General features: G+C 52.3%; 1 protein-coding gene across 1 annotated transcript; it reads right to left on the bottom strand.

Annotated features, from left to right (window-relative positions):
- Positions 1–2510: 2510 nt before the first annotated feature.
- LOC124696705 (putative disease resistance protein RGA3) lies at positions 2511–24792 on the bottom strand. The gene is made up of 2 exons (XM_047229393.1): positions 24668–24792; positions 2511–6327 (listed from the first exon to the last, which is right to left on the bottom strand). Exons 1-2 carry the CDS (start codon positions 24697–24699, stop codon positions 2511–2513), a joined length of 3849 nt encoding a protein of 1282 aa, XP_047085349.1. The 5' UTR covers positions 24700–24792.
- Positions 24793–25116: the final 324 nt, after the last annotated feature.

The following is a 25116-nucleotide window of genomic DNA, read 5'->3' as shown; positions in this document are numbered from 1 at the left end:
CCGATCCCATCTCGGGGGATTACGGAGATCTCCTCCGGCACCCTGCCGGAGAGGGGATTCATCTCCCGGAGGACTCTACACCGCCATGGTCGCCTCCGGAGTGATGAGTGAGTAGTTCACCCCTGGACTATGGGTTCATAGCAGTAGCTAGATGGTTGTCTTCTCCTCATTGTGCTTCATTGTTGGATCTTGTGAGCTGCCTAACATGATCAAGATCATCTATCTGTAATACTCTATGTTGTGTTTGTCGGGATCCGATGGATAGAGAATACCATGTTATGTTAATTATCAAGTTATTACATATGTGTTGTTTATGATCTTGCATGCTCTCCGTTACTAGTAGAGGCTCTGGCCAAGTTTTTGCTTTTAACTCCAAGAGGGAGTATTTATGCTCGATAGTGGGTTCATGCGCATTGACACACGGGACGGTGACGAGAAAGTTCTAAGGTTGTGCTTTGTCTTGTTGCCACTAGGGATAAAACATTGGCGCTATGTCCGATGATGTAGTTTTTTATTACATTACGCACCATACTTAATACAATTGTCTGTTGCTTTGCAACTTAATACTGGAAGGGGTTCGGACGATAACCTGAAGGTGGACTTTTTAGGCATAGATGCAGTTGGATGGCGGTCTATGTACTTTGTCGTAATGCCCAATTAAATCTCACTATACTTATCATGCCATGTATGTGCATTGTTATGCTCTCTCTATTTGTCAATTGCCCGACTGTAATTTATTCACCCAACATGCTTTTATCTTATGGGAGAGACACCTCTAGTGAAGCTGTGGACCCCGGTCCATTCTTTAATATTGAAATACAAATCTGCTGCAATACTTGTTTTTACTGTTTTCTCTGCAAACAATCATCTTCCACACAATTCGGTTAATCCTTTGTTACAGCAAGCCGGTGAGATTGACAACCTCACTGTTTCGTTGGGGCAAAGTACTTTGGTTGTGTTGTGCGGGTTCCACGTTGGCGCCGGAATCTCTGGTGTTGCGCCGCACTACATCCCGCCGCCATCAACCTTCAACGTGCTTCTTGGCTCCTCCTGGTTCGATAAACCTTGGTTTCTTTCTGAGGGAAAACTTGCTGCTGTGCGCATCATACCTTCCTCTTGGGGTTGCCCAACGAACGTGTGAAATACACGCCATCAAGGAGCAACCGCCACCACCACGCGAAGGAGAAGGCCCCCGCCGCTGCCGTCGCTGCTAGGGCTTCGCCCGGCAGGTCCTCCGACGGCGGCGGAGGAGGAGGGGGCAGGGGGAGAGAGGCTCGAGCGCCTGGCGGCGGAGTCGCCCCCCGTGTCGCCCAGGGTGAGGCGACGCGGGGGTGTTTTTCGAAATCTATTTCATCTACATTTGTCATGGAAAATATTAAGAAAATAGGTAAACAGTATGCTTTATCTAAAGATTTAAAACTGTAGTCTATTTCTTTTCAGAGAAACTGGAATCCTTTTGTGGAGACTGTAGTACGCTTATGTCAACTTCTGGAGAAACCCAAAACGGACTTTCGATCCACTATTTGCAAATTCAAGAATCTGCCCAGAGAGAGGGAAACGTACACATGGATTCCATACAAATTCAAGGATGACAAAAATACAATGGAAGGGTGACAAGTTTACGAGTCAGTTGACGAAACTGACAGAACCAGGGTGCAACAGTTTCCAGTGATGAAACGAACAAGCTTTCATTTCTGACTTGTTACCTTCCGGAGGAAAAAAGCAGAACAGTATGCCATGAGCGGAGCGATCGCCCATGATCACCATATGCACTCTGAATCTGAAATCCCCTTTTGGGAACATTGTATCCACGCTTCTGAAGCTGTGCACATTAAACCTCCAGAATTTTTTGGATGTTCTTTCTCAGTGTCGCAATAGGCGGGCGGCCTGCAAATTCCTGCCTACATCTCCAATACCCCTCCTTTCATCAGCAACAAATACAAGAAGTTTTCTCCGCAGAAACACCTGTGTGTAGCATCATGAAATAATAGAATAGTTTTGTTAGTTTGGGGGAATATGAAGATCAATTTTACATTTATCTTTTTTGTACAGCACACAAATTTCAAAACCTTACAACAATGTTTCTGTATTTTTTTTTGTAGACTACAGAAGGTGATTATGTTAGTTTGTTCTTTCTCCACAAGGTGGTCTATTATTTTTTATATTTTTTTGTGCAAGAATAGATAATTTCCAGAATTCGAACTTCCATTACTTTATAATAAAGGCATTAAAAATATGATATTTACTGCTAGTGCCTAACACCAAAGTAAGGTATAAAAGAGAAAACATGCAATATTTGATCTAACTTAAGTTTAGCTTGGTTGTGATTTCAATTTGATTGGGCACTCAAACAAAACGGTCTGCATGACTGCACTTACCTCACAACTTGAACTAGATTTATATCTAAGGTAATATAAAATCGAAATTATTATTTAGGTTTTCTTATGCAAAAGTAAGACATTTGCAAAGAAAAAGCATCTGAGAGACTGAAAGGGCCAACCTCCAAAGATTTACCGCCTAGACCTTGCACAGTCCCACGTGCATCCTGGAAGGGCCGCAAACTTACTCCAATCTGGACCTTCCTTCTGCTGAAACTGCTCCTCCAGTGCTTGATGGCATCCAGACAGGAAAAATGTTTCAAGTGATACAGGAAGACCGCTCCGCGGTAGTGACATCAGCAGGGGGCACCGAACAATACTGAGACACCGAAGCGAATAAAAGCCACCCATATCAGGAAGCCACAATAAATCAGAGCAATCAGTAACCGAAAGCTTCACAAGGGAAACAAGGTCACACAACTTATGCAGAGATGATAGCCCATCGCAAGATCTTACAACCAGCTCCTTCAGTGTTGTCTGGTGGCCTGCTTTGGACAGTTGCATAACTTGAGGGCACCGAGACAAATGTAGTTTCTGAAGACACGGCATGTCATCTAAGTACGGTACAGATTCCAAGTCATAACATTGATTTATCGTTATCTCTTCAAGGGATAACAGTGCTTCTGATCCCTCAATGGATGATATCCAGTCACAATTATGAATCTTCAGCCGTTTCAGCATCCTCAAGTGGTGCAGGCTTAGAGGTACACTAGGCACCTCAACAGTGTTACAGTCTTGTAGGGTTAGTGTATGAAGAGATGAGATATTATTCAGCAGTTTGATGAAAGAGGATGGTTGCAGGTAGCACCGACACAACTCAAGCAAACTAAGTGATGAAGGGAGTACAGTGTCCCCATTCTCCTCCCACAATCTAGCAATTACGGAGCAGGTATAATACGCTGGCTTGCCGCCATGAATTTTCAACTGTTTGAGTGATTTCAGATTATTAAAGACTGTGGTTTGCGTGTCTACCAAACTGTTTACATAGATATCCATATCTTCTACAAACTCTAGATGATGAGCATGCAAGACATGGATGGAGCTTGATAGCAGGCTACAAAACGATCTTGATAGGTCAACACTATACATCCTAGCCTTAACTGAGATTCTTTCCTGGTCAAGTACAGCTATATGTCTGAGTGTACGAGGATGGGTGGGATATGCTCTTAGCCGTGGACAGCCAGCAACAAATAGGTCTTTGAGATTCTGTAATACTTTATCATTGTCAACAAGACACCACTCCAATTTGGGTAAGCGCTCCAGTGACAACGTCTCCAAAGAAGGAAATCCAGCATGGCCAAAGAACTCCTGACCGAGTGCTTTTAGTTCATCCATTCTCCGCACTTCGAGAGTTCTGAGTAATGTGAGATCCCCCAAAGGTGGAAGGACCTCCCATCTATTACAATCTCGTAGACAGATAAATTTCAATTTTCTCAGCCAATTAGACTCCAGCCAAGAAGGAGAATTGACACCTGGATAACCACTGATAGTTAGCTCATCAAGATTGCGGTGTGGCTTTAATACATCAAGCACCTCAAAGCCCTTGTCCATATCATGAGCACCATCACATGATCCCCATTCTAGCTCCAACTTAGATATGTGCTCCTTCAAGTGTAGATTAGACTTAGCAGCCTCAGCCCTATTTTTTACATTCTCTAGCAACCTAACAGCAAGCTCTCCCCGTATCTTGTTCAGATCCTGCAGTTGGACCAAACTTTTCTCCTTCTTGTTAACAATAAACGCTCCGGAACCCTCAACACAAGGAAGCTGATGCATACCCGATAACATGAGAGTGTAAGCCTTCTCCACATCGACATGCACCAGGTTAATAAGGCTGCTAACGCTTTTAGGAAGACTGAAATGATCTCCAGTAGTGTTCACTTCCCCCCTTGAATATTTCAATTGTTTTCTCTTATTTGAGAAAGATATCCTCGAAGAGTTACATGAATGATACCGCACAAACAAGGCCTGTAGATGATTGAGTCTGGAGATTGTTATAGGCAGTGCGTAATAAGTGCGTCGGATGGCTAGATAGCGCAGGTGCAACAGATCATTGACAGATTCAGGCAAACTTTCAAAGCAGCATCCGCTTACATCCAGCACCCGCACACTCTTGAGTTTACTGAGTATATCATGACTCAGAGAGACTTTGGAACAGAACCAAGAATCATTCAGAACTACAAATGTACGCAATCTTCCAAGGTCATCATAGTTCACAAGATCTCCCAGTTGGTCAGCAGAAACAGACAAATGTCTGATATAATGAGGTAACACTCCAATGCTGCCATGGTCAATCCTAAAGCATTCCCCACGGGAAACATGAAGTGCCAGGTCATTCATTAAATCATGCATAATGTAATATGTTCGATCTCCACACTGGAGCACTTGGAAAAATGACCGAGCTAACAAATCATTGAAATAGCCCCTTCCAATATCTTCCAAGCTTCTACTGATATTTCCTTCTTGATGAACAAGGCCCAGTGCTATCCACATCCAGATCAATCTATTTGGATCAATACGACAATCTTTTGGGAATAAACTACAATATGCAAAGCACTGTTGAAGGTGCTCTGGCAAGCTTTCATAACTTAAGTGTAAGATCGTCAAAATATCGTTTGGATTGAGTACACTTTTGTGAAGAACATCCTCCCACTCTGCATCCCTGTTCTTGTCATTCAAATGCGCTCCAATAACCTTCAATGCCAAAGGTGAGCCTTTAAGTTTCTGAACAATTTGATCTCCAATTCTCCCCAACTCTGGATAATCTTCTGGCTTCTTGTTTCCAAATGCACACCGTCTGAACAGTAACCAACTATCATCTCTTCCCAGACCTTCTAAAATGAACAAGCTTCTAGAATCCAGCATTTTTGCAACCAATGCTGTTCGGGTTGTCACTAGAATCTTGCTTCCTATCATTCCTCTCCCTGTTCTTTGGGAGTAAATGCTTTCTGATTTTTTTATGGGAGCAATTAAGTCCGTCCACATCTCTTTGTTGATGTGTTCTCCATATTTCTCATCATACCACACATCATCCAACACTAAGAGAAATCTCTTGTAAGAGAGTCTTCGTTGAAGTTCTGTCTGGAGCATGCTGAAATTGAAATTGGCCAGTTCAGCATTCTCACCAACAGTTGCGCATGCTATGATCTCTTTGATAAGTCTGATTTTGTCAAAATTCTTGGAAACACAAACCCACATTCTCAGGTCAAAAGTATCAACTATTTTCTCATTGTTACAGACAAGTTGAGCCAGAGTAGTCTTGCCAATGCCCCCAACACCAACAATAGTGTGAACATCTGTCCTATAATTTTGTTCACGGTTCAGGGAACATTCATCAAATTGATTCACCAGTTGACCTACTAACTCATCAATCTCCTTTTCTCGCCCAAAAATTGCATCTTCATGCAAAACAGGTCCTGTTGTTCTTGTTGGGACACATGCAAGAGACTGACTGGTGTTAGAGCTCTCCAATGCCATCACTCGGATAATCATGTCTGCAGAAGATCTAACCGTTTCCAAGATTTTGAGGACCTTCCGCAAATTTGACCGAAACTTGTCAATGTTGACCAAACGTTTAACAATAGAGAGAGAAGATGAGGCTATGCGTCTGAGCAGTCCTTTCTGCTCAACCTTTTCTTTTAAAAGCATATAATCAAACTCATCCAAGACATCTTCTGCATCAGAGACTGCATCCTTCATTTTCCGCAATAAAAGTATCTGATTTGTGTCCACTACAGTTTGCCTTTCAGCTGCACCAACTACGATGAGTATATCCATTAAAGTGGCCTCCAAATTCTTGAGATCAGATGCAATCTCAGATTCCCAGTTGTACTGGCTGGACATATAGGACTGCACCAAAGAAACCATCCTTCCAATAACAGGAGAAATAACCCATCCTACGGCAGTGGCTACCGACAGAGTAGCCATGTAATCAAGGAATATTCCTGACCTGTACGACATAACATTTCAATGTTTAAAGTGGTGAACATCTTAATAACTGCAAAGCATACATGTCAGAAAACTATAGATTGTGCAGAAACTTGTCTACGACTCTGGACCAAGTATATAGAAGATAGATTTTTTTTGACAAATGGAAATATATTAATATTTTTTTTTTGAAAGCTCAACGGTGGAGGGGAACCCCTCCACCTGAAGTGAATTTATTGAATCATAAACGGGGGATACAAAGGTTTTTTACACAGCAGTGGGTTCACAAACATCAACCCAGAAGCCGACAAAGGATCAAGTAAAATGAGCTCTAAGAGCAGCAAGCCACGCATCCACAGGCTGGCGGCTGTGGCGATGGGGCAGCCGGTGGAGCCAGAGCTCACAGTGCGTCGCGAGGAGGGAGAACATCTGCCTGGGCCGCAGGAGCTGAGCGTCGAAGACCATGCGGTTCCGGCTTTTCCAGACGATCCAAAGGGTTAGCAGCACCATAGTGTGGCGCACCATCGGGATGAGGCCATGGTGGGCGGCGGCAAGCAACTCGCACCCCTCATCGAGGTCAGCTGCCGAGACGGCCGCGTGTGCCCCAAGGCCAGCAAACCAGGGCGCCAACCGGGGGCACCTGAAGAAGAGGTGCACCAAGTCCTCATCGTCATCGCAGAACGGGCATCGGGCGTTTGGTAGGATCCCATGCCGGTGGAGTAGCGCGCGGGTCCTGGTGTTCCCGTGGCGGGCGATCCAGAAGAAAACTTTGACCTTGAGTGGCGCGAAGTTCGACCAATTGTGATCCGTGAGTGGGAGCACGACGCCGGATGTTTTCATGATGCTGTAAGCTCCGGCTGTGGAGAAGGCGGCACCCCCTGGGAGCAAACGGGTGTCCGGCTCGTCTGAGAGAGACGCATGCTGAAGCGACATAACCAGGGCAGCTAGCTGAGCCTGGGCGGCCGCCGAGACGCGCGGTTGCAGAGGGATCTCCAGCGGGGCACGCTCCAGGGACGCGGCCACTGTGATGGACGGCTCAGTACAGTGTGTCAGCAGCTCTGGGACGCGGGCGAAGAGGGGGCCGGCGGCGTGCCAATTGTCGAACCAAAACGAGGTAGACGCCCCATTGCCAACCCGCACGTTGGTTATCCCGCGGTACACCGCGAAGACGCGCTTGAATGATCGCCACGAAGGGGTGTCGAGGGGCGACGGGGGCTCGGCGATCCCGTTGGCACCATACCAGCGACGAACCCACCGGGCCCAAGGCGTGTCATCCCCGCGGAGCAGCTTGTGGATGAATTTGAGGAGCAGGCACGTATTCTGGCACTGGAGATCGCGGACGCCCAGGCCCAGGCCGCCCTCCGCGCGTGAGCGACAAACGTCCTCCCAGGCAACTTGGCAATCACCACCAGAGCACGCGGCCTTCCCCTTCCAGAGCATGCCCCGACGGGCAGCGGCGGGCACAGGATTTTCAGAGTGTGTATTCAAATTTTCAAAGTGTAGGATTTTTTTCATAAGATATTGAAGGTGGTCTGAATTTTTTGTACTGAATTTCAACCTAATTCCATCGAAATTGAAGGTGGTCTGGATTTTTATTGTACCTCAATGACTGGTTCAGAACTTCAGATTCCTTCGTCGTTCTGGTCGAGCTGCTGACTGTACCTCAGTAACACGCGACAGGAACAATCCGAGGACATCAACAGGCGCAGAAGCTGGCGCTGCGCTGGCGGGATTTGGCCTTGGGGGCGAGGAAGCCTGTAGACGCATGCGGAGGGCGGAGCTACGACGGCACCGTGGTCGGGATTCCTTCGTCGCCATTGTTTAGGGTTCTATCGCGTTGGGGAATCAGGGGCGATGGGGGGGGGGGGGGGAGGGGGAAGTTAAGCGAACGAGCAGACATTCACGTTCTGCAGTCTGGTCGCTGGGCGTGCATGACGTGCGTTGCGTGGGCTCAGCCTGGACCGTTGGGATGGAGCTAGTTAGTTGGGCCAGAGTGCATGGTTGGGTCTCCGCAGTCTGTTTCGACTTGATACTGTGTTATATCCCTGATTTTCTTTTCTTTTCATACATATAGCTCCTATGCACTATATATATGTAGTTTTTCCTCAAAAAATTTGGGTATGCATCTGAATACCCTTGAATTGAAGTGGGCCCGCCCCTGCCGATGGGGCCTGTTCATACGGTCCAGAGTGGTGACGGGGAGGGGGATCACGCTCATGGCAAATGAAGGGAGGGCGGAGAGGACGGCGTCAGTCAGAGTCAGGCGCGAGCCCAAGTTGAGCAGCGAACTCTTCCATCCCGGGGCGCGCTTTTCTACCTTGACGACCAGGTGCTGAAGGTCCTGTACACGCAACTTGTTGGCTGTCAGCGGGAGGCCCAGATATGTTTGTGGGAACTCCGCCGGCGTGCAGCCCACCAACGCAGCAAGGTCAGCGGCCTGCGCCGTCGGTACACTGATGGGCACAAAGGCAGATTTCTGAAAGTTGATCTGCAAGCCCGTGGCTCGGGAGAATGTGTCCAGCGGGCTCTTGGCGCGAAGGAGCTGATCGGTGGTGGCACGCAGGATGAGGAGGGTGTCATCCGCGTATTGGATTACGGGGCATGGCAAATCATCCACCAGCGGGTGTCTCAGGCGTTCATCCCCCGCATCGCCGGCAATGAGCTGCTGCAGGACGTCCGCCACAATGATGAACAAGTATGGAGAGAGGGGGTCCCCCTGACGCAGCCCTTGCTTGCAGTCAAACCATCGACTAGGCACTCCATTGAGTAGCACAGCAGTACGCCCAGACTCCAGGATAGCTTTGATCCAGCCGCACCACTTGTCGCCAAAACCGCGAGCACGAAGGATGTGATCGAGGGCAGCCCAATCGACAGAGTCAAAGGCTTTTCTGAAGTCAAGCTTGAGTACGATGGTAGGGACGCGTCTCTTGTAGCAGCACTGGACTAACTCCGCTGCATAGGCAAAGTTATCACATATGTTTCGCCCACGGATGAAGCCAGATTGGTCAATGGACACGAGGGACGGGATGAGCGGCTGAATCCGACGCGTCAGGACTTTGCAAAGTATTTTCAGCGCAGTGCCCTGGAGAGAGATCGGCCGGAACCCATCAGCAGTGACAACATCTTCTCGTTTGGGGAGCAGGGCCATGTAGGCTTGGTTCAGAGGCTGCAGGCGTGTGGTGCCAGAGTGAAATGCATCAAGCAGGTCCTTCATATCCCCCTTAACGAGAGGCCAAAAGGTCTTGAAAAACCCCGGACTAAAACCATCAGGGACGGGTGAGGCGTCAGTGCGCATAGTGAGAAGGGCAGCTCGCAGTTCTTCCTCGGAAAAGGGGCGCTCCAGGTCAGCCAGAGAAGGCAGGTGGCAGTACATGGATTGGACGTCGAAGTCGAAAGTAGTAGATACCGAACTCCCCATCAGGGAAGAGTAATAGGTAGTGAGCACATGCTCCTTCTCAGTGTGTGAGTAGACAGGCAACCCGTTGTCATGCAGTACTCGAATGGAGTTCTTCCGCAGTCTAGCCGAAGCGCACGCATGAAAGAATCGTGTGTTTTCATCTCCGAGGCGACAATATCGAATGGAGTAGCGCTGGCGCCAATACACGGATTTAATTTTGAGCTGCCGTGCGAGTTGGTCCTTGACAAGCCGACGCATGCAAGTCTCAGCAGCAGACAACCAACGGATCTCCTCGAGGCGATCAAGCAGCTGGACAGCAGCTCGGCAGGCACTAATAACTGAGTCAGGTTTTCGCCATTGCCGCGCCCACTTCTTGGACTCCGCTCTCACCCATTTCAGCTTACGCGCAAGTCTCGCCGCGGGGTCAGGCAACTGGTTGCAGCGACGCTCCCAGACATGTCGAACGAGGGATTGGTAGCCAGGATCAAAAGCCCACCCCTTCTCATAACGAAACACGGCGGGGACAGGCACCGCCGAAGAGGCGGTGACGACAAGCGGAACGTGATCGGAGGTGACTCGGGTTGCGGAGGTAAGCGTCGTGTTACAAAGCACCGCGGACCAGGCAAGGTTGATGAAGGCCCTGTCCAGGCGAACGAGCGTGGGCTGTTCGCGCATGTTCGACCAAGTGAACCGGCGGTCGAGGAGCGGCAGTTCTTGCAGGAGAAGGTCGTCGATGACGGAGTTAAACGACGAGGCCAGGTTGGCGTCGAACATCCCGCCGCTGCGGTCGTCCGGCCAGCGAGCAATGTTGAAGTCGCCCGCGATCAGCCATGGCCCAGTGTTAGAAACGATAATCACTAGGACACCGGAACGGTATCGTGTGCGCGTGTGTGTCGTGTGAGTTGTAAACCGGTACTAACCGGATGGCGTCGTGTTGGGCGTGGAGAGCTACGCCGTGTTGGACGCGGGTTCTTCACCTAGTCGGTTAGGTTGTGCATCTTGCCGTGTATAAATACCCAGGGTATACGGACGTTGTAAACAACCACATCGTGAAGGAATAAAATCAACAAGGCTCGAGACGAGCCTTTGGCGATATACTCGTTCTTGCATACGTGAAGTTCTGCTGCTAGCAATCGCTCTAATCGTTTGGCTAGCTCTTTGTCTTCTACGTGTGTGCAGGTCAAGGATTGGTTGGGACGTGTGTCGTCTCGCCGGAAAGTCTTCATCGTCGATCATCGTCGGACCGTACTCGACGGTGTAGTGGGGCTGGGCCAACAATTGGTATCAGAGCCTCGTGGAGGATCTCCTAGTAACGGGAGGTCATGACGAAGGAAGTGGGCGAGTCTTCCGGCGCCGCGGCGCCGGTGTCGACGCAGTATCCGCAGTACATCCGCGACAACTACACGGTGTGGGCGACCACGATGATGTGGGCGCTCGAGTCCAACGAAATCTGGGAGGCTGTTGATCCCGGCGGCGACGAGTTCAAGAAGGGCGCGTCGATGTACCGCAAGGACCGACGGGCACTCACGACCATCTGCTCGGTGATGCCGATGGACGTGAGGCAGCATCTAATCTCGAAGACATCTGCAAAGGAGGCGTGGGAGACGATCAAGACGCTGAACCTTGGTCATGCACGTGTCCGCGAGGCGGCCCTACAAACCTTGCTGAAGCAGTACGAGAACCCGGAGATGGGAGGAGATGAGAAGCTGGACGCCTTCGCTTCGAGGGTCGCTACATTGGTCAATGGGATTCGCGCGCTGGGCGAGAAGCTCGAGGAGATCTCGATCGTAAGGCGTTTCCTACGCGCGGCGCCGCCGCGTTACTTGCCCGTTGTTTCGGCGATCGAGCAGTGCGTCGATCTCAAGACTCTCACGATGGACGATTTGGTCGGACGGTTCAAGGCGCATGATGAGAGGATGAAGATCACCTACGGCGGCGAAGCAAAAGTGGAGGAGCACGTGATGCTTACGCGCGCCCGGTGGCAGGCAATGGCCGCAAGAGAGAAGAAGAGCAATGGAGCATCAAGCAGCGGTGGTTATCAAGAAGCCTCCCGCCCGGCGAAGAAGTCGGATGAGAAGCCGAAGAAGCCTAAGAAGAAGTTCGATAAAAAGAATCTTCGCTGCCATAAGTGCAACCAGCTCGGTCACTTCAAATCGGAGTGTCGCAACTCTCCGGAGAAGAAGGCTCTCTTGGCGAAGGAAGGAGATGATGGACCAATGATGTTGATGCTCGAAGTATGCGAGCTGATGGACAACGTTGAATCAACTCCGCAGGTGCCGGCTAGGGAGATCGTCACGCTCGAGGAAGACAAGGTTTTCCTTCATGACAAGGCGAGGATGAGGACAGCGAGGCATGTCTGGTACCTCGACACAGGCGCAAGCAACCACATGACCGGCGACAAGGCTCAGTTTTCTGAGCTAGACCTCTCGGTGGGAGGAACGGTTCGATTCGGCGATGGATCGACCGTTGGGATAGCAGGGCGAGGTACTGTCCTGTTTGAGTTGAAGAACGGCGGTCACAAGGTACTCACAGATGTGTACTATATCCCCAAGTTGAAGAGCAACATCATCAGTCTTGGTCAGCTCGCGGAGCGTGGATGCAAGATCGTGATCGAGGACGAGTTCTTATGGGGGTATGATCGTCAAAGGCAACTCATCATGAAGGTGGAGAGGGCGAGGAATCGACTCTACATCCTCAACCTGGATCGGGTGGATCCGGTATGCTTGATGTCAAGCATGGAAGACTCGGCATGGAGGTGGCACGCGCGCTACGGGCATCTTAATTTCCAGGCTCTACGGCAACTTGGACAGAAGGAGATGGTACGTGGCTTACCGTGTGTTGATCATGTTGAGCAGGTGTGCGACGGTTGTCTCATTGGGAAACAAAGGCGAGCCCCGTTTCCAAGGGAGGGACAATATCGAGCAAGCAAGGTTCTTGAGTTGGTGCATGGAGACCTATGCGGACCAATCACGCCGGCGACCCCCGCCGGGAACAAGTACTTTTTGCTCATCGTCGACGACTTCAGTAGATACATGTGGGTTGTGTTGCTGAAGAGTAAGGATCAAGCTTTGCAAGCGTTCAGGATTGTGAAGATGGCAGCCGAGGTGGAGTCCGAGGCAAAGTTGAAGGCCCTCCGTACCGATCGGGGTGGGGAGTTCAAATCCAATGAATTCAAGGCGTTTTGTGAAGCTCATGGGATCCAGCGGTACCTTACCGCGCCATATTCACCGCAGCAAAACGGTGTTGTGGAGAGAAGGAACCAAACCGTGGTGGCCATGGCACGTAGCATGATGAAAAGCAAAGGCGTGCCGGGCAGGTTTTGGGGCGAGGCGGTCACGACGGCCGTCTATTTGCTGAACAGGGCACCAACTAAGAGCGTGGTTGGTATGACTCCGTACGAAGCATGGTACGGACGCAAGCCCTCGGTTGATCATCTTCGCACTTTCGGGTGCGTGGCGCATGTGAAGACGGTATCCGGACATACTAGCAAGTTGGCGGATCGAAGTACTCCAATGGTCATGATCGGCTATGAAGCCGGTTCGAAGGCTTATCGCGCGTACAATCCGGTGAATACGAAGTTGGTGGTGACACGCGACGTCGTCTTCGAGGAGGAAAAATCATGGAATTGGGGCTCCGCGGAACCGGTACAGTCGATTTCCGACGAAATTTTTACTGTGGTTTACAGTGATTCAATCAGGAAACAGCGTCTCGTGACGATTCACGCGCCGGAGAAGATTCGGGTCCGGGCGCAAGCAGCAGCGCCGCTGCACCAGGCGCGAGCAGCAGCAGCGTTGCACCTGGAGGCTCGTCAGCTAGCGATAGGGGCAGCGAGCCGACCGACTCGCCTGGAGGCGTCTCTCCGCGCGGGAGACCCAGAGCGGGCAGCAGCAGCAGCAGCTTGAGCGCCTCACCTGGAGAAGCTTCCCCGTACGTGAGTTCTGAAAAGAGCAGCAGCACATGGGCTGCATCGGGAGGCACACCAATCAGTCCAGGGGCAGGCGTTGGTGACTCTGATGGCCCATCCGCTGCACACACTAGTCCAGGAGGGACTAGCGGCAGTCCAGAAGTGGACGCGGGCGACGATTTCACGTCGTCAACATGCAGTACACCGACAGCTGCAGGAAATTCAGCAGACGCTGAAACAAGTACTACGTCAGCTCCGGGGTCTCCTTCTACTGCAATGGAAAGGAGACGTCCGCCTACTCCAGAAAAATTCCGAAGCGTATTGGAGTTCTATCCGCCGGAGACCCTTCGTACAGCGCGTGCGCGAGGGAGAGGACAAGGTCGGTGTTTACTCACCGAGGAGCCGACGAAGTTCGAGGACGCAAACACGGAGGAGTGTTGGCGTCGTGCTATGGATGAGGAGTTGGTGTCGATCCGTGACAACAATACATGGAAGCTTGTCGATCTACCCAACGGCCAAAAAGCCATAGGGCTCAAGTGGGTGTACAAAATCAAGAAGGATGCCGAAGGGAACTTGGTGAAACACAAAGCAAGGCTAGTGGCCAAGGGCTATGTGCAAGAGCAAGGTGTAGATTTCGAAGAAGTGTTCGCTCCCGTTGCAAGGATGGAATCGGTGAGATTAATTATCGCTCTCGCGGCTCAAGAATCTTGGAAATTGCATCACATGGATGTGAAATCCGCGTTTTTGAATGGGGAGTTGGAAGAAGAAGTCTATGTGAGGCAACCACCGGGATACGTCAAGCGAGGAGAGGAACACAAGGTATTGAAGCTACACAAGGCATTGTACGGGCTACGGCAGGCCCCTCGGGCGTGGAACATCAAGCTTGATCGTACATTGATCTCTCTCGGATTCGAGAAGAGCCCACTGGAGCATGCTATGTATAAGCGAGGTCAAGGAAGGGATCGTCTACTAGTTGGCATCTATGTAGACGACCTATTGATAACCGGAGCGGATGAGGAGGAGATTGCTAAGTTCAAGCTACAGATGAAGGAGTTATTCAAGATGAGTGATCTAGGCTTGTTGACCTACTATCTTGGGATCGAGGTGCAACAAAAGCTGGGTGAGATTACACTATGCCGGGAGGCATATGCGAAGAGAATACTCGAGAATTGTGGCATGGAAGATTGCAATCCAACTCAAGTTCCAATGGAACCTCGGCTTAAACTAAGCAAGAAGAGCGAAGCACCCGCGGTTGATGCAACGGAGTATAGGAGTGTGGTCGGAAGTTTGAGGTATCTCGTGAATACAAGACCGGACTTGGCCTATTCTGTTGGCATTGTGAGTCGCTACATGGAAGCACCCACAGCGGAACATTGGGCAGCGGTAAAGCATATACTCAGGTACATCAAAGGGACAACTGACTACGGTATTGTCTATTTGAAGGAGAAGGGGAAGGTGAAGATACTTGGCTATAGTGACAGCGACATGGCAGGCGATGTTGACGACCGTAAGAGTACATCGGGCGTGGCGTATTTCCTTGGAAATAGCATCGTAAGTTGGCTATCACAAAAGCAAAAGGTAGTTGCATTATCTTCCTGTGAAGCTGAGTATATAGCAGCTGCAACCGCGGCGTGTCAAGGTGTGTGGCTAGGGAGGCTACTCGGTGACCTCAAGGAGGAGGAAGCGGAAAGGGTGGTGCTCAATGTTGACAACAAGTCTACAATCTCTTTGTGCAAGAATCCGGTGCACCATGATAGGAGTAAGCACATTGATACGAGGTATCACTACATACGGGAGTGTGTAGAAGAGAACAAGATAGAAGTCAACTACGTTCGCACCGATGATCAGCTTGCAGATATTCTGACCAAGTCTTTAGGTCGACTGAAGTTCTTGGAGATGCGACGAAGGATCGGCGTCCAAGCTGTGAAGACGAGCACATCGTGCTTAGGGGGGTGATTGTTAGAAACGATAATCACTAGGACACCGGAACGGTATCGTGTGCGCGTGTGTGTCGTGTGAGTTGTAAACCGGTACTAACCGGATGGCGTCGTGTTGGGCGTGGAGAGCTACGCCGTGTTGGACGCGGGTTCTTCACCTAGTCGGTTAGGTTGTGCATCTTGCCGTGTATAAATACCCAGGGTATACGGACGTTGTAAACAACCACATCGTGAAGGAATAAAATCAACAAGGCTCGAGACGAGCCTTTGGCGATATACTCGTTCTTGCATACGTGAAGTTCTGCTGCTAGCAATCGCTCTAATCGTTTGGCTAGCTCTTTGTCTTCTACGTGTGTGCAGGTCAAGGATTGGCTGGGACGTGTGTCGTCTCGCCGGAAAGTCTTCATCGTCGATCATCGTCGGACCGTACTCGACGGTGTAGTGGGGATGGGCCAACAATTGGTATCAGAGCGGGTCTCTTCCCTCTAGCTGCCCAAAACCCTAGCCGCCGCCAGCTCTGTCGCCGCCGCCGCTTCTCGCTGCCATCGCCGCACCTGCCGCCGCCGCCAAAACAAAACACACACGCTGCCGCCGTAGCCATCGTCTGCCGCCGCCGCTACACCAACAAATCTACAACCTACAAACCTAGCCGCCGCCGCTGCACTTGTTGCTGCCGCCGCCGCCTACACAACATATCCAAAACCAAAACCTACAAACCCTAGCCGCCGCAGTTCCCGCTGCCGCCGCCGCCACTATCGGCGTCGCCGCGTCTAAGCCAGATCCAATGGCCACCTCTTCATCGATGTCTGCTACCGCTCTCGCCGCCGCGCTCGGGACTCCTCCATCCCAGCCGCTCACGCGCGAAAACGCGCTCGTTTCGAAAGCGCTGGTGATCCCTGCGCTGCGCGGCGCCCGTGTTCTCGATCTGGTCAACGGCAAGGACAAGGCGCCCGACGAGTTCATCTCCACCGAAGACGCCAACAACAAGACCGTCACCGTCGTCAACCCCGACTACGAGGCGTGGATCTCTCGCGATCAGCAAGTTCTGCGCTGGCTTCTTAATGCGCTGTCGCCCGATGTGCTTGCTCACGTCGTCGGCCTCGACACCTCGGCTGCAGTCTGGGCAGCCCTCAACACCCATGTCTCTGGCCAGTCCAAGACTCGCATCCAACAGCTTCGCTCAGCTCTCAACGACACGCGCAAAGGTGATCTGTCCGCTGAAAAATATGTTGCCAAGATGAAGTGCATCGCCGCTGAGCTCGCCGCCGTGGGAAAACCTCTTGACGATGATGAGCTCGTCTACTATGTGCTGCAAGGCCTCGGGAGCCATTACAACAATCTCCGTACTGCCGTCAATGCCAACCCCAACACTGCCCTCGCAGAACTTCTCACTCAAATTCAAGCCTTTGATCGGCAGCACAAGACCGACGAGCCGGGGTTCACCTCTTCTGCTAACGTGGCTCGTCGCGACACCCGTCCACGCAATGATGATCGTCGCCCGCGGCAGGTGGAGCGCCAGGAGGAGCGCCCTCGCTACGATGACCGTCGCCCCCGCCAAGATGACCGGCCCCGCTATGATGATCGGCGGCGCCAGGACCGCCCACGCCAGGAGTACCGCGACGATCGCCCACGTCGCTATGATGATGATCGTCGCCGCCGCGATGATGGTGGTCGCCGCCGTGACCGTCGCCCCACGCCCTACGTCAATGTCACCTGCCAGATATGTGACATACATGGGCATCCTGCTCGTGACTGCTGGTGGCGCAATGAAGATGATCGCTCCAACCGCACTGACCGTGGTGATCGCGGCGACAAAGATGCAAATTTTGTTGCTGCTCATGGAGTTGACACCAACTGGTACTATGACACGGGGGCTACTGAACATCTCACCGGTCAGCTGAATAAGCTCACCACCTATGATCCATATCCAGGCGAAGACCGTGTGCGCACTGCAGACGGCACAGGTATGCGTATTAGTCATATTGGTCAATCAGTTTTATGCACTCCTCATAATTCTTTCAGCCTTACAGTTATCTTGCATGTTCCTAATGCCACTAAAAATCTTCTATCAGTACATCGCTTTACTCTTGATAATCATGTCTTTATTGAGTTTCATCCTTTTCATTTTTTGATCAAGGACCAAGCAACACGTCGAATTCTGTTTAGAGGTCCGTGCTATGGCGGTCTCTATCCACTGATGCCCATCACCTCTGCCGCCTCCAAGCAAGCCTTCATCACAATAAAGCCGTCCTCCTCCACGTGGCATCGCCGTTTAGGACATCCTTCTTCATTTGTCGTTCAGCAAGTTCTTAGAAGAAATAAAATAGACTACACCCCAGAAAGTACTCCCTATGTATGTGACTCTTGTCAGCTTGCCAAGAGCCACCAGTTGCCCTATCCCATCTCTACCAGTCGATCCACTGTTCCTCTGGAACAAGTCTTCTCTGATGTATGGGGACCAGCACCTCTTTCTGTTGGGAAACATGAGTACTATGTAAGTTTCATTGATGATTTTAGTAAATTTACCTGGATCTATTTACTTACGAAGCGCTCCGATGTTTATCAAGCCTTTCTTAATTTCCAGCAATATGTTGAGCGCAAGTTTGATAGAAAAATTGTGACTATGCAAACTGATTGGGGGGTGAGTATGAAAAATTAAACTCTTTCTTTCAAAAGGCTGGCATCACACATCATGTTTCATGTCCTCATGCTCACCAACAAAATGGCTCTGCTGACCGTAAACACCGTCATATAGTTGAAGTTGGTCTTGCCTTGCTTGCAAATGCATCGATGCCTCTTAAATATTGGGATGAAGCCTTTCTTACTGCCACGTTTCTCATTAACTTGCTCCCTAGCAAAGTTATTGATCTTCAGTCTCCAGCTGAACGTCTTCTCAATATCATGCCTAACTATGATGCACTTCGTATTTTTGGTTGTGCTTGTTGGCCCAACCTTCGTCCTTACAACAAACGCAAGCTCGCTTTCCGCTCCCAACGGTGTGTTTTTCTTGGCTATAGCCCCATGCATAAAGGAGTCAAATGCCTTGATGTATCTACAGGACGTGTATACATATCTCGTGATGTAGTCTTCGATGAAAATGTTTTTCCCTTTCAAGCCCTCCATCCAAATGCTGGTGCTCTTCTCAAACGTGAAATCCTTCTTTTACCTACACATACTTCTCATGAGAGTGCCTCTATAACTGATGATCATATGACTACTATTGTGCCTGTCACGGTTTCTCTCCATGATGCTTCACAGGATACTATCGCTATTGGTGAAAATTCTGCCCAAAATGATGCACCCACGCCATCGCAATCTCTCTCTGATGATTCTGTTGAGGGCGGCTCACATACGGCCTCTGGCGCTGACTCTGCCGACCCCTCTGTCGGCATGGATCCCGAGGAGGATCCCCCTGCGTCGCCATCACTGGGTTCCCGCGCCGCGTCGCCAGCTCCCGAGGAAGATCCGGTGGCGTCGGCGCAATCCAGCCCCGCCACGTCGCTGTCCCATGCGCGTGGCGCCTCGTCTTCCCCGCCTCGGACGCTCGCGACTGCCGCTACTAGCGCTCCTGATGGAGCCTCGGCCGTGCAGCCGACTGCTCCTGCTGCACCTCTGCCTCGCCCTCGTACACGGCTTCAACAAGGTATTCGACAACCGAAAAAATACACTGACGGTACTGTTCGCTATGGCATGCTTGCCTCTACAGGCGAACCTCGGAATCTCCCTGCAGCTCTCAGTGATCCTAATTGGCGTGATGCGATGCAAGAAGAATATAATGCGCTTCTGGAAAATAAGACATGGACTCTTGTTCCCTCCAGCCCAAATAAAAATCTCATAGACTGCAAGTGGGTTTATCGTATCAAGCGTCGTGCTGATGGTACAATTGATCGTTATAAAGCCCGTCTTGTTGCCAAAGGTTTTAAACAACGGTATGGCATTGATTATGAAGACACGTTCAGCCCAGTTGTTAAAATTTCTACTATCAGAATTGTTCTTTCTATTGATGTCTCTCGTGGTTGGAGTCTTCGGCAGCTAGATGTCAAGAACGCGTTTCTTCACGGTGTTCTGGAAGAGGAAGTCTATATGAAGCAACCACCTGGTTTTGAACATCCTGATACTCCACATCATGTTTGCAGACTTGATAAAGCTCTCTATGGACTCAAGCAGTGCTCCTCGAGCATGGTATTCTCGGCTGAGTGCCAAACTACAAGATTTTGGATTTATTCCCTCCAAGGCAGATACCTCGTTATTTCTCTACAACAAGTCTGGTGTTACTATCTTTGTTCTGATCTATGTGGATGATATTATTGTGACAAGATCCTCTGATCGTGCTATAACAGTTTTGCTTCAGGATCTCAATGCTCACTTTGCTATTAAAGATTTGGGTGCCCTTCACTTCTTTCTTGCTATTGAAGTCCAACGGACCGCTGATGGTCTTCTCCTCACACAAGCAAAATATGCACATGATCTCCTTGCCAAAGTTGGAATGCTTGACTGCAAGCCGGCCCCTACACCCCTGTCTCCATCTGAGCCGCTCTCCTTACATGAAGGTACTCTTCTTGGTCCCGAGGACAGTTCTCAGTATCGAAGCATTGTTGGTGCTCTCCAGTACCTCACTCTTACTCGTCCAGACCTGTCTTTTTCGGTAAACAAGGTCTGTCAATACCTTCATGCTCCTACTACAGCTCATTGGACTGCAGTTAAACGCATACTTCGCTATGTCAAAAATACACATCAGCTTGGTATTACCTTCCGAAAATCTTCTTCTACACTTCTTAGTGCCTTTTCAGATGCCGATTGGGCCGGCTGTATTGAGGACCGCCGCTCCACTGGAGGTTTTGCTATTTTCATTGGTCCAAATTTGGTCTCCTGGATTGCTCGGAAGCAAGATTCTGTGTCTCGTTCTAGCACTGAAGCTGAATACAAAGCGCTGGCAAATGCTACTACAGAACTCATATGGGTCGAAGCTCTTCTTCGTGAACTTGGGGTGCGTCTTCGCGAGAAGCCCTGTTTATGGTGTGATAATCTGGGCGCTACATATCTCTCGGCGAATCCTGTTTTTCATGCCCGCACAAAGCACATTGAGATAGATTATCATTTTGTTTCGTGAACGTGTTGCACACAACCGTCTTGCTATCAAGTTCATCTCCACCAAGAATCAAATAGCTGACGGGTTCACTAAGGCTCTTCCTGTCAAAAGCTTAGATGAGTTTAAACGTAATCTAAATCTCTCCCGCGCTTTAGATTAAGGGGGGATGTTAGCGTATGTAATATGGTACGTGTATATGTACGGAGTAGTACTCCGACTATACACGTACGTCTCATGTATTGCCACGTAGGGGCCTTTTCCCTACTCTATATAACACGCAACCGATGGCCCGAAAGGGTACGCATCGTTACACCAAAACCAACAATCCGAAGTGGAGCGGAGCTCGGTGGTCAGACAGAACTGCCCGGCGTGCCGCGAGAGTAGGAGCCAGTTCGACGTGTCCCAGGCGGTAAGTATGCCGCCGGAGGCACCGTCGGCATCGATGTATTCATTCGCGGAGAGGGGGCGGGGCAGGATTGTTTTGAGCTTGAAGCTAGTGGGGGCACGCAACTTTGTTTCTTGGAGACAAAGGATGGCGGGAGACATATCAGCGACGGCGGAGCTAACTACAGTGCACTTATCATCATCGCCTAAACCCCTTACATTCCAGATCCCTACCACTAAATTTCTCAAACGAGGTGTACTCATGGGGGATACAGACACACACCTAATATACAACGCAAACTCTTACAAGCCCAGGAAGCTACGCTGTACAGGGACTTAGGAGAAGAGGGCACAGCTAAAGCTACGGTGAGGGTAACCCCGGGACGCCGCGACCAAAAATGCCGGCGCAGAGGCCGAGCTGGCGCCAGGGGCGATGAAGGCGGCCAGGCAGGCCGCATCAGTCAACGTCGGCGATCACCGGGGACGCCGCGGCAAGGTGGCCGAGCGCGACATCGGGGAGGTCACTGCCACGCGCCAGGGAGTGGAGGAGCTCCATGGGCAAGAACGGTGCAGACACGCCAGCGGAGGGGCGCGGGAGGGGGGCACCCTCGAGCTTGTGCGCCTTGAGAGCAGTTGCTTTGGAGGTGGCGTCTTGGTAGTTGCCGGCAGCAGCGTCGTGGATCCTCTTGCTACGGCGCTCGCCGGTGTCAGAGCCATCACAGCCGTCAGGGTGCTGGAGTGGGTCGAAACGCTCCGCAGCAGCACGCCGGCCACGACGGAGGGGGCCGCCCACCGGTGCGAGGGGCTGGTGGGGCAACATCATGGGACAACGCTCCTGGAGGTACTGTGGCATCTGTTTCGCCAGGACGAGGCCGGGGGATGGCGTGATCACCGCCTCGGCGAACACGTCAGTGGAGATCGCCGTGGGGCGGCCCTGAATCTTTGTCGCCGTAGCGATCAGCCCCATGGAGCCAGTGAGCAGGTTGACGTGCATCAGCCCCTTTGGTCCAACATCTGGCCCAGTGGGCCCGTATCGCCGAGGGATGCGGAAGAAGCCCAGCTCACCCGCCGGCCCAATCGCCAGCAGGTGGAAGAAGCCCGGAGAGACAGCGACGTGCAGGGTCGAGGGGCGAGGGACTCCCCCCGGAGTGATCATGGCGAACGGTGCCGTGCCCGGCGCATCGAGGAGATCACAGGGAAGCTCGTCGTCACCGGCAGCGGGCGCCACGTCGGAGCCGCGCGCAGGAAGAAGCGCAGCGAAGGTCCCCGGAGCGCGACGCGCCCCACGCCGGCGCGCGGACCTGGAGAGCGACCCCGGCGGGAAGTGGCTCCCGCCACTCGGCCCATCGTCATGGGGGCCGTGCGAGCCACCACCAGCACCGTAGCCTCCGCCACCACCTCCTGGGCCTCCTCCACCTCCTCCAGGGCCACCAGCACCACGCCCCCAGGCTCCACCGCTGTAGGGCGGGGAGTGCGGAGGTTCGTCGTCGGCGCCCTCGCCGATGTCCCAACGGCGGACGCGGAAGACGTCGACGAAGGTGATCCTGCCGTCGTGGGCCTTCACGTGTAGCTCATCAGGAATAGCATGATAGTCATCGAACTTGCCCATCACGACCACCGCGGTGTATTCGGCGCCGGTGAGGCAAAACTCTTCAATCCGCGAGGGGTTGGAGGAGCCGCTGACGGCGACATGGATGTGCCCGCGGTTCCAATTCTCGACGGGGTAACCCACCATGGAGAGGGACACGAAGCCGCGGTGAAGAAAGGTGGAGCGGTTCTCGGCGTCCTCGTGATGCTCGAACCAAACGGTGTGCTCCTCGGAACGGGAACGGCCCCTCGAGGGAAGCCCTTAGGCGGCTCCGCGGTGTGCGGAAGGCAACAAGATGGGCACCGTGAGCGGACGCCGCCATGCGAGCCTCGTGGCCGCGGTGGACGTAGGTGAGCAGGGCGCCGCGGACGAGCGCCCCATTGTTGGGACTCTCCGGATCGACAAAGGCGAAGCCGTAATGCGCGAAATCTTCCATATTGACAGGCGGCATGTAGACATCCATGAAATCAGGATGGGTGGGCGGCAGGAGATCCTCTGCGTCTGGGGGCTCCGACGGGTCACCAGGGAGGCTGGAGGCGTAGCCGGAGAGGATGGTGGTGCAGGCGGATCGGGTGGACCACCGTAGGGCGGTGGAGGAGCGGCATTGGGGTATGGAGTCACGGGGAAGGCCGCGCCATTGGCGACGCGCCGCGGAGGAGGGTGGTCGAGTGGGGATGTGGGAGAAGCTCCGCGCGCAGGGGAGGGTGTGGCGGAAGGAGAGCGAGCGCGGGGAGAGGCGGAGGGGGGTGGGAGGCCGGGCATGGCGTTGGGGCAGCGGTCACGGCGCAAGCCGGAGCGATGGCCAGAACCACCGCAGACAAGGCAACAGATTGGATCACGGCATTCGCGGACTGGGTGTTTGGGTGAAAGGCACCGGAAGCAGAGTCTCTTGCGCTTTATAACTGAGGCGGACGGAGGCTGCGAGGCGAGGTGGGTCGGCGACGAGGTGCCCGAGGCCGGCGAACAGCGGCGACCGGTGAGAGGAGAAGTCGAGAAGGGCGCTGTGAAAACGGCCACACCACGCCAGGCGCCGCTGGGAGCCGGACGATCCCGATCCGAGGGCGAGCGGGCGAGCGCTGCTGGGCGACTGGTAAAACGTGGAGCGTTGACAGGCGTCACGGGCGACACGCAAGGGGCAGGAGGTGCGGCACGTGGAGGCGGTGGGGGCGTTGTGGCAGCTGTAAAGGAGGTGGGCGAGTTTTCTCCTGGAGAGCTCGCGACATGGTTCACTGATGCGGGGGGCCCAGTGCCCAAGCGAACCACGTCGGCAAAGGAAGGACTGGGACGGTTAGGCGAGGTGGGCCACGCAGAGGTGGAGTTTCCATCGTTGACAAACGCATGATTTTGAAAACGGAGATGGCGCCGGGCAAGGTCAACGGAGGAGTGACATAGGAGAGCCAGGCCGGCGTAGTCGAAACGGCCGCGGCGGAGGACCGCGGCGGCGACGCTGGCGGAGGCCACGGACGTGGAGAAGATGCCCGGCTCGGGCTCCAGAAGGGAGAAGCGGTCGGCGCGGGAGGTGAAGTGGTAATTGAGGGCATTGAGCACGGAGAAGAAAGGCGGCCGAGCACGCCCAGCGAGCGAGGTGATCCAGATCGAATGGCGGCCGGCCAAGGAGGAGAGAGGCGAGATGGGCGCGCAGACGCTCGAGTGGAGAGCAGCCAGGCAAAAGTGCATGAACGCATCGCCGGGGCGGCAGAGCGGAGCAGCGGAGCCGTGAGGCACGCTGGCAGCGCACAACAGCGCTGAGGAGAGGACAGAGCGGGCGGGGGCTGTCGGTGGATGGCTGGGGAGGGGCAGGATGGGGGGTTGCAGGGACGGTGGCGGCGGGAGGCGCCGTGCCGGCGCCCACCGCCGTGGGCTCTCAGCTCTCGCGGCTCTCATCTTTTCGCCCCCAGAAATATATTAATATCAAGATGATACCAATTACATCCGGCCTCTACAACAACATACATAATGGCATGATCAAATCTTGACATTAAAGATGCACACAACCAAATTATATAAATTTAAAAAAGAACATGACTCCGCCAAGAAATCAAAGGCTTGCAGCAGCTGAAAACCTGAAGGAAGGGACGCTGCACATGAGTTTCATATAAAGATGATAGATATGTCCGACAGAAGCTGATCTTTCACGGCCATAGCGAATACTCGCTTCGGTTCTTGCGAGTTGAATCTAAGCGAACAGTGTCTCTGTATATGATTGCAAACTAAAAGCAGCATACGCATATAAACGCTAATAGCTAAGTAAAATTTGCGAGTGAGGGAGGGAGTACCTGACACAGAGATAGGTAGGATCAGAAATCTGCAAAAGAGGAACTCTTGATTTTGCCGATCAATCACGAAGCTGTGTGGCGGGCACGGACAGGAGGAGGGCGAACGAGGAAATTGGGACGAAGTTTGGTAGAAAGCTAGAAGGAGGAGTCCTCACCCACACCCACCGGAGCCTATATTGATGGCTTGAGACTGACTCCGCGGAAACGAGAGAACGGAAAATTCAAAGCAGAGAAAA

Source organism: Lolium rigidum, chromosome 1, assembly GCF_022539505.1.
Source record: "Lolium rigidum isolate FL_2022 chromosome 1, APGP_CSIRO_Lrig_0.1, whole genome shotgun sequence".
Taxonomy (NCBI): Eukaryota; Viridiplantae; Streptophyta; class Magnoliopsida; order Poales; family Poaceae; genus Lolium; species Lolium rigidum.
Note: the sequence above shows the minus strand (reverse complement) of the source record. Positions and strands in the feature narration are given on the sequence as shown.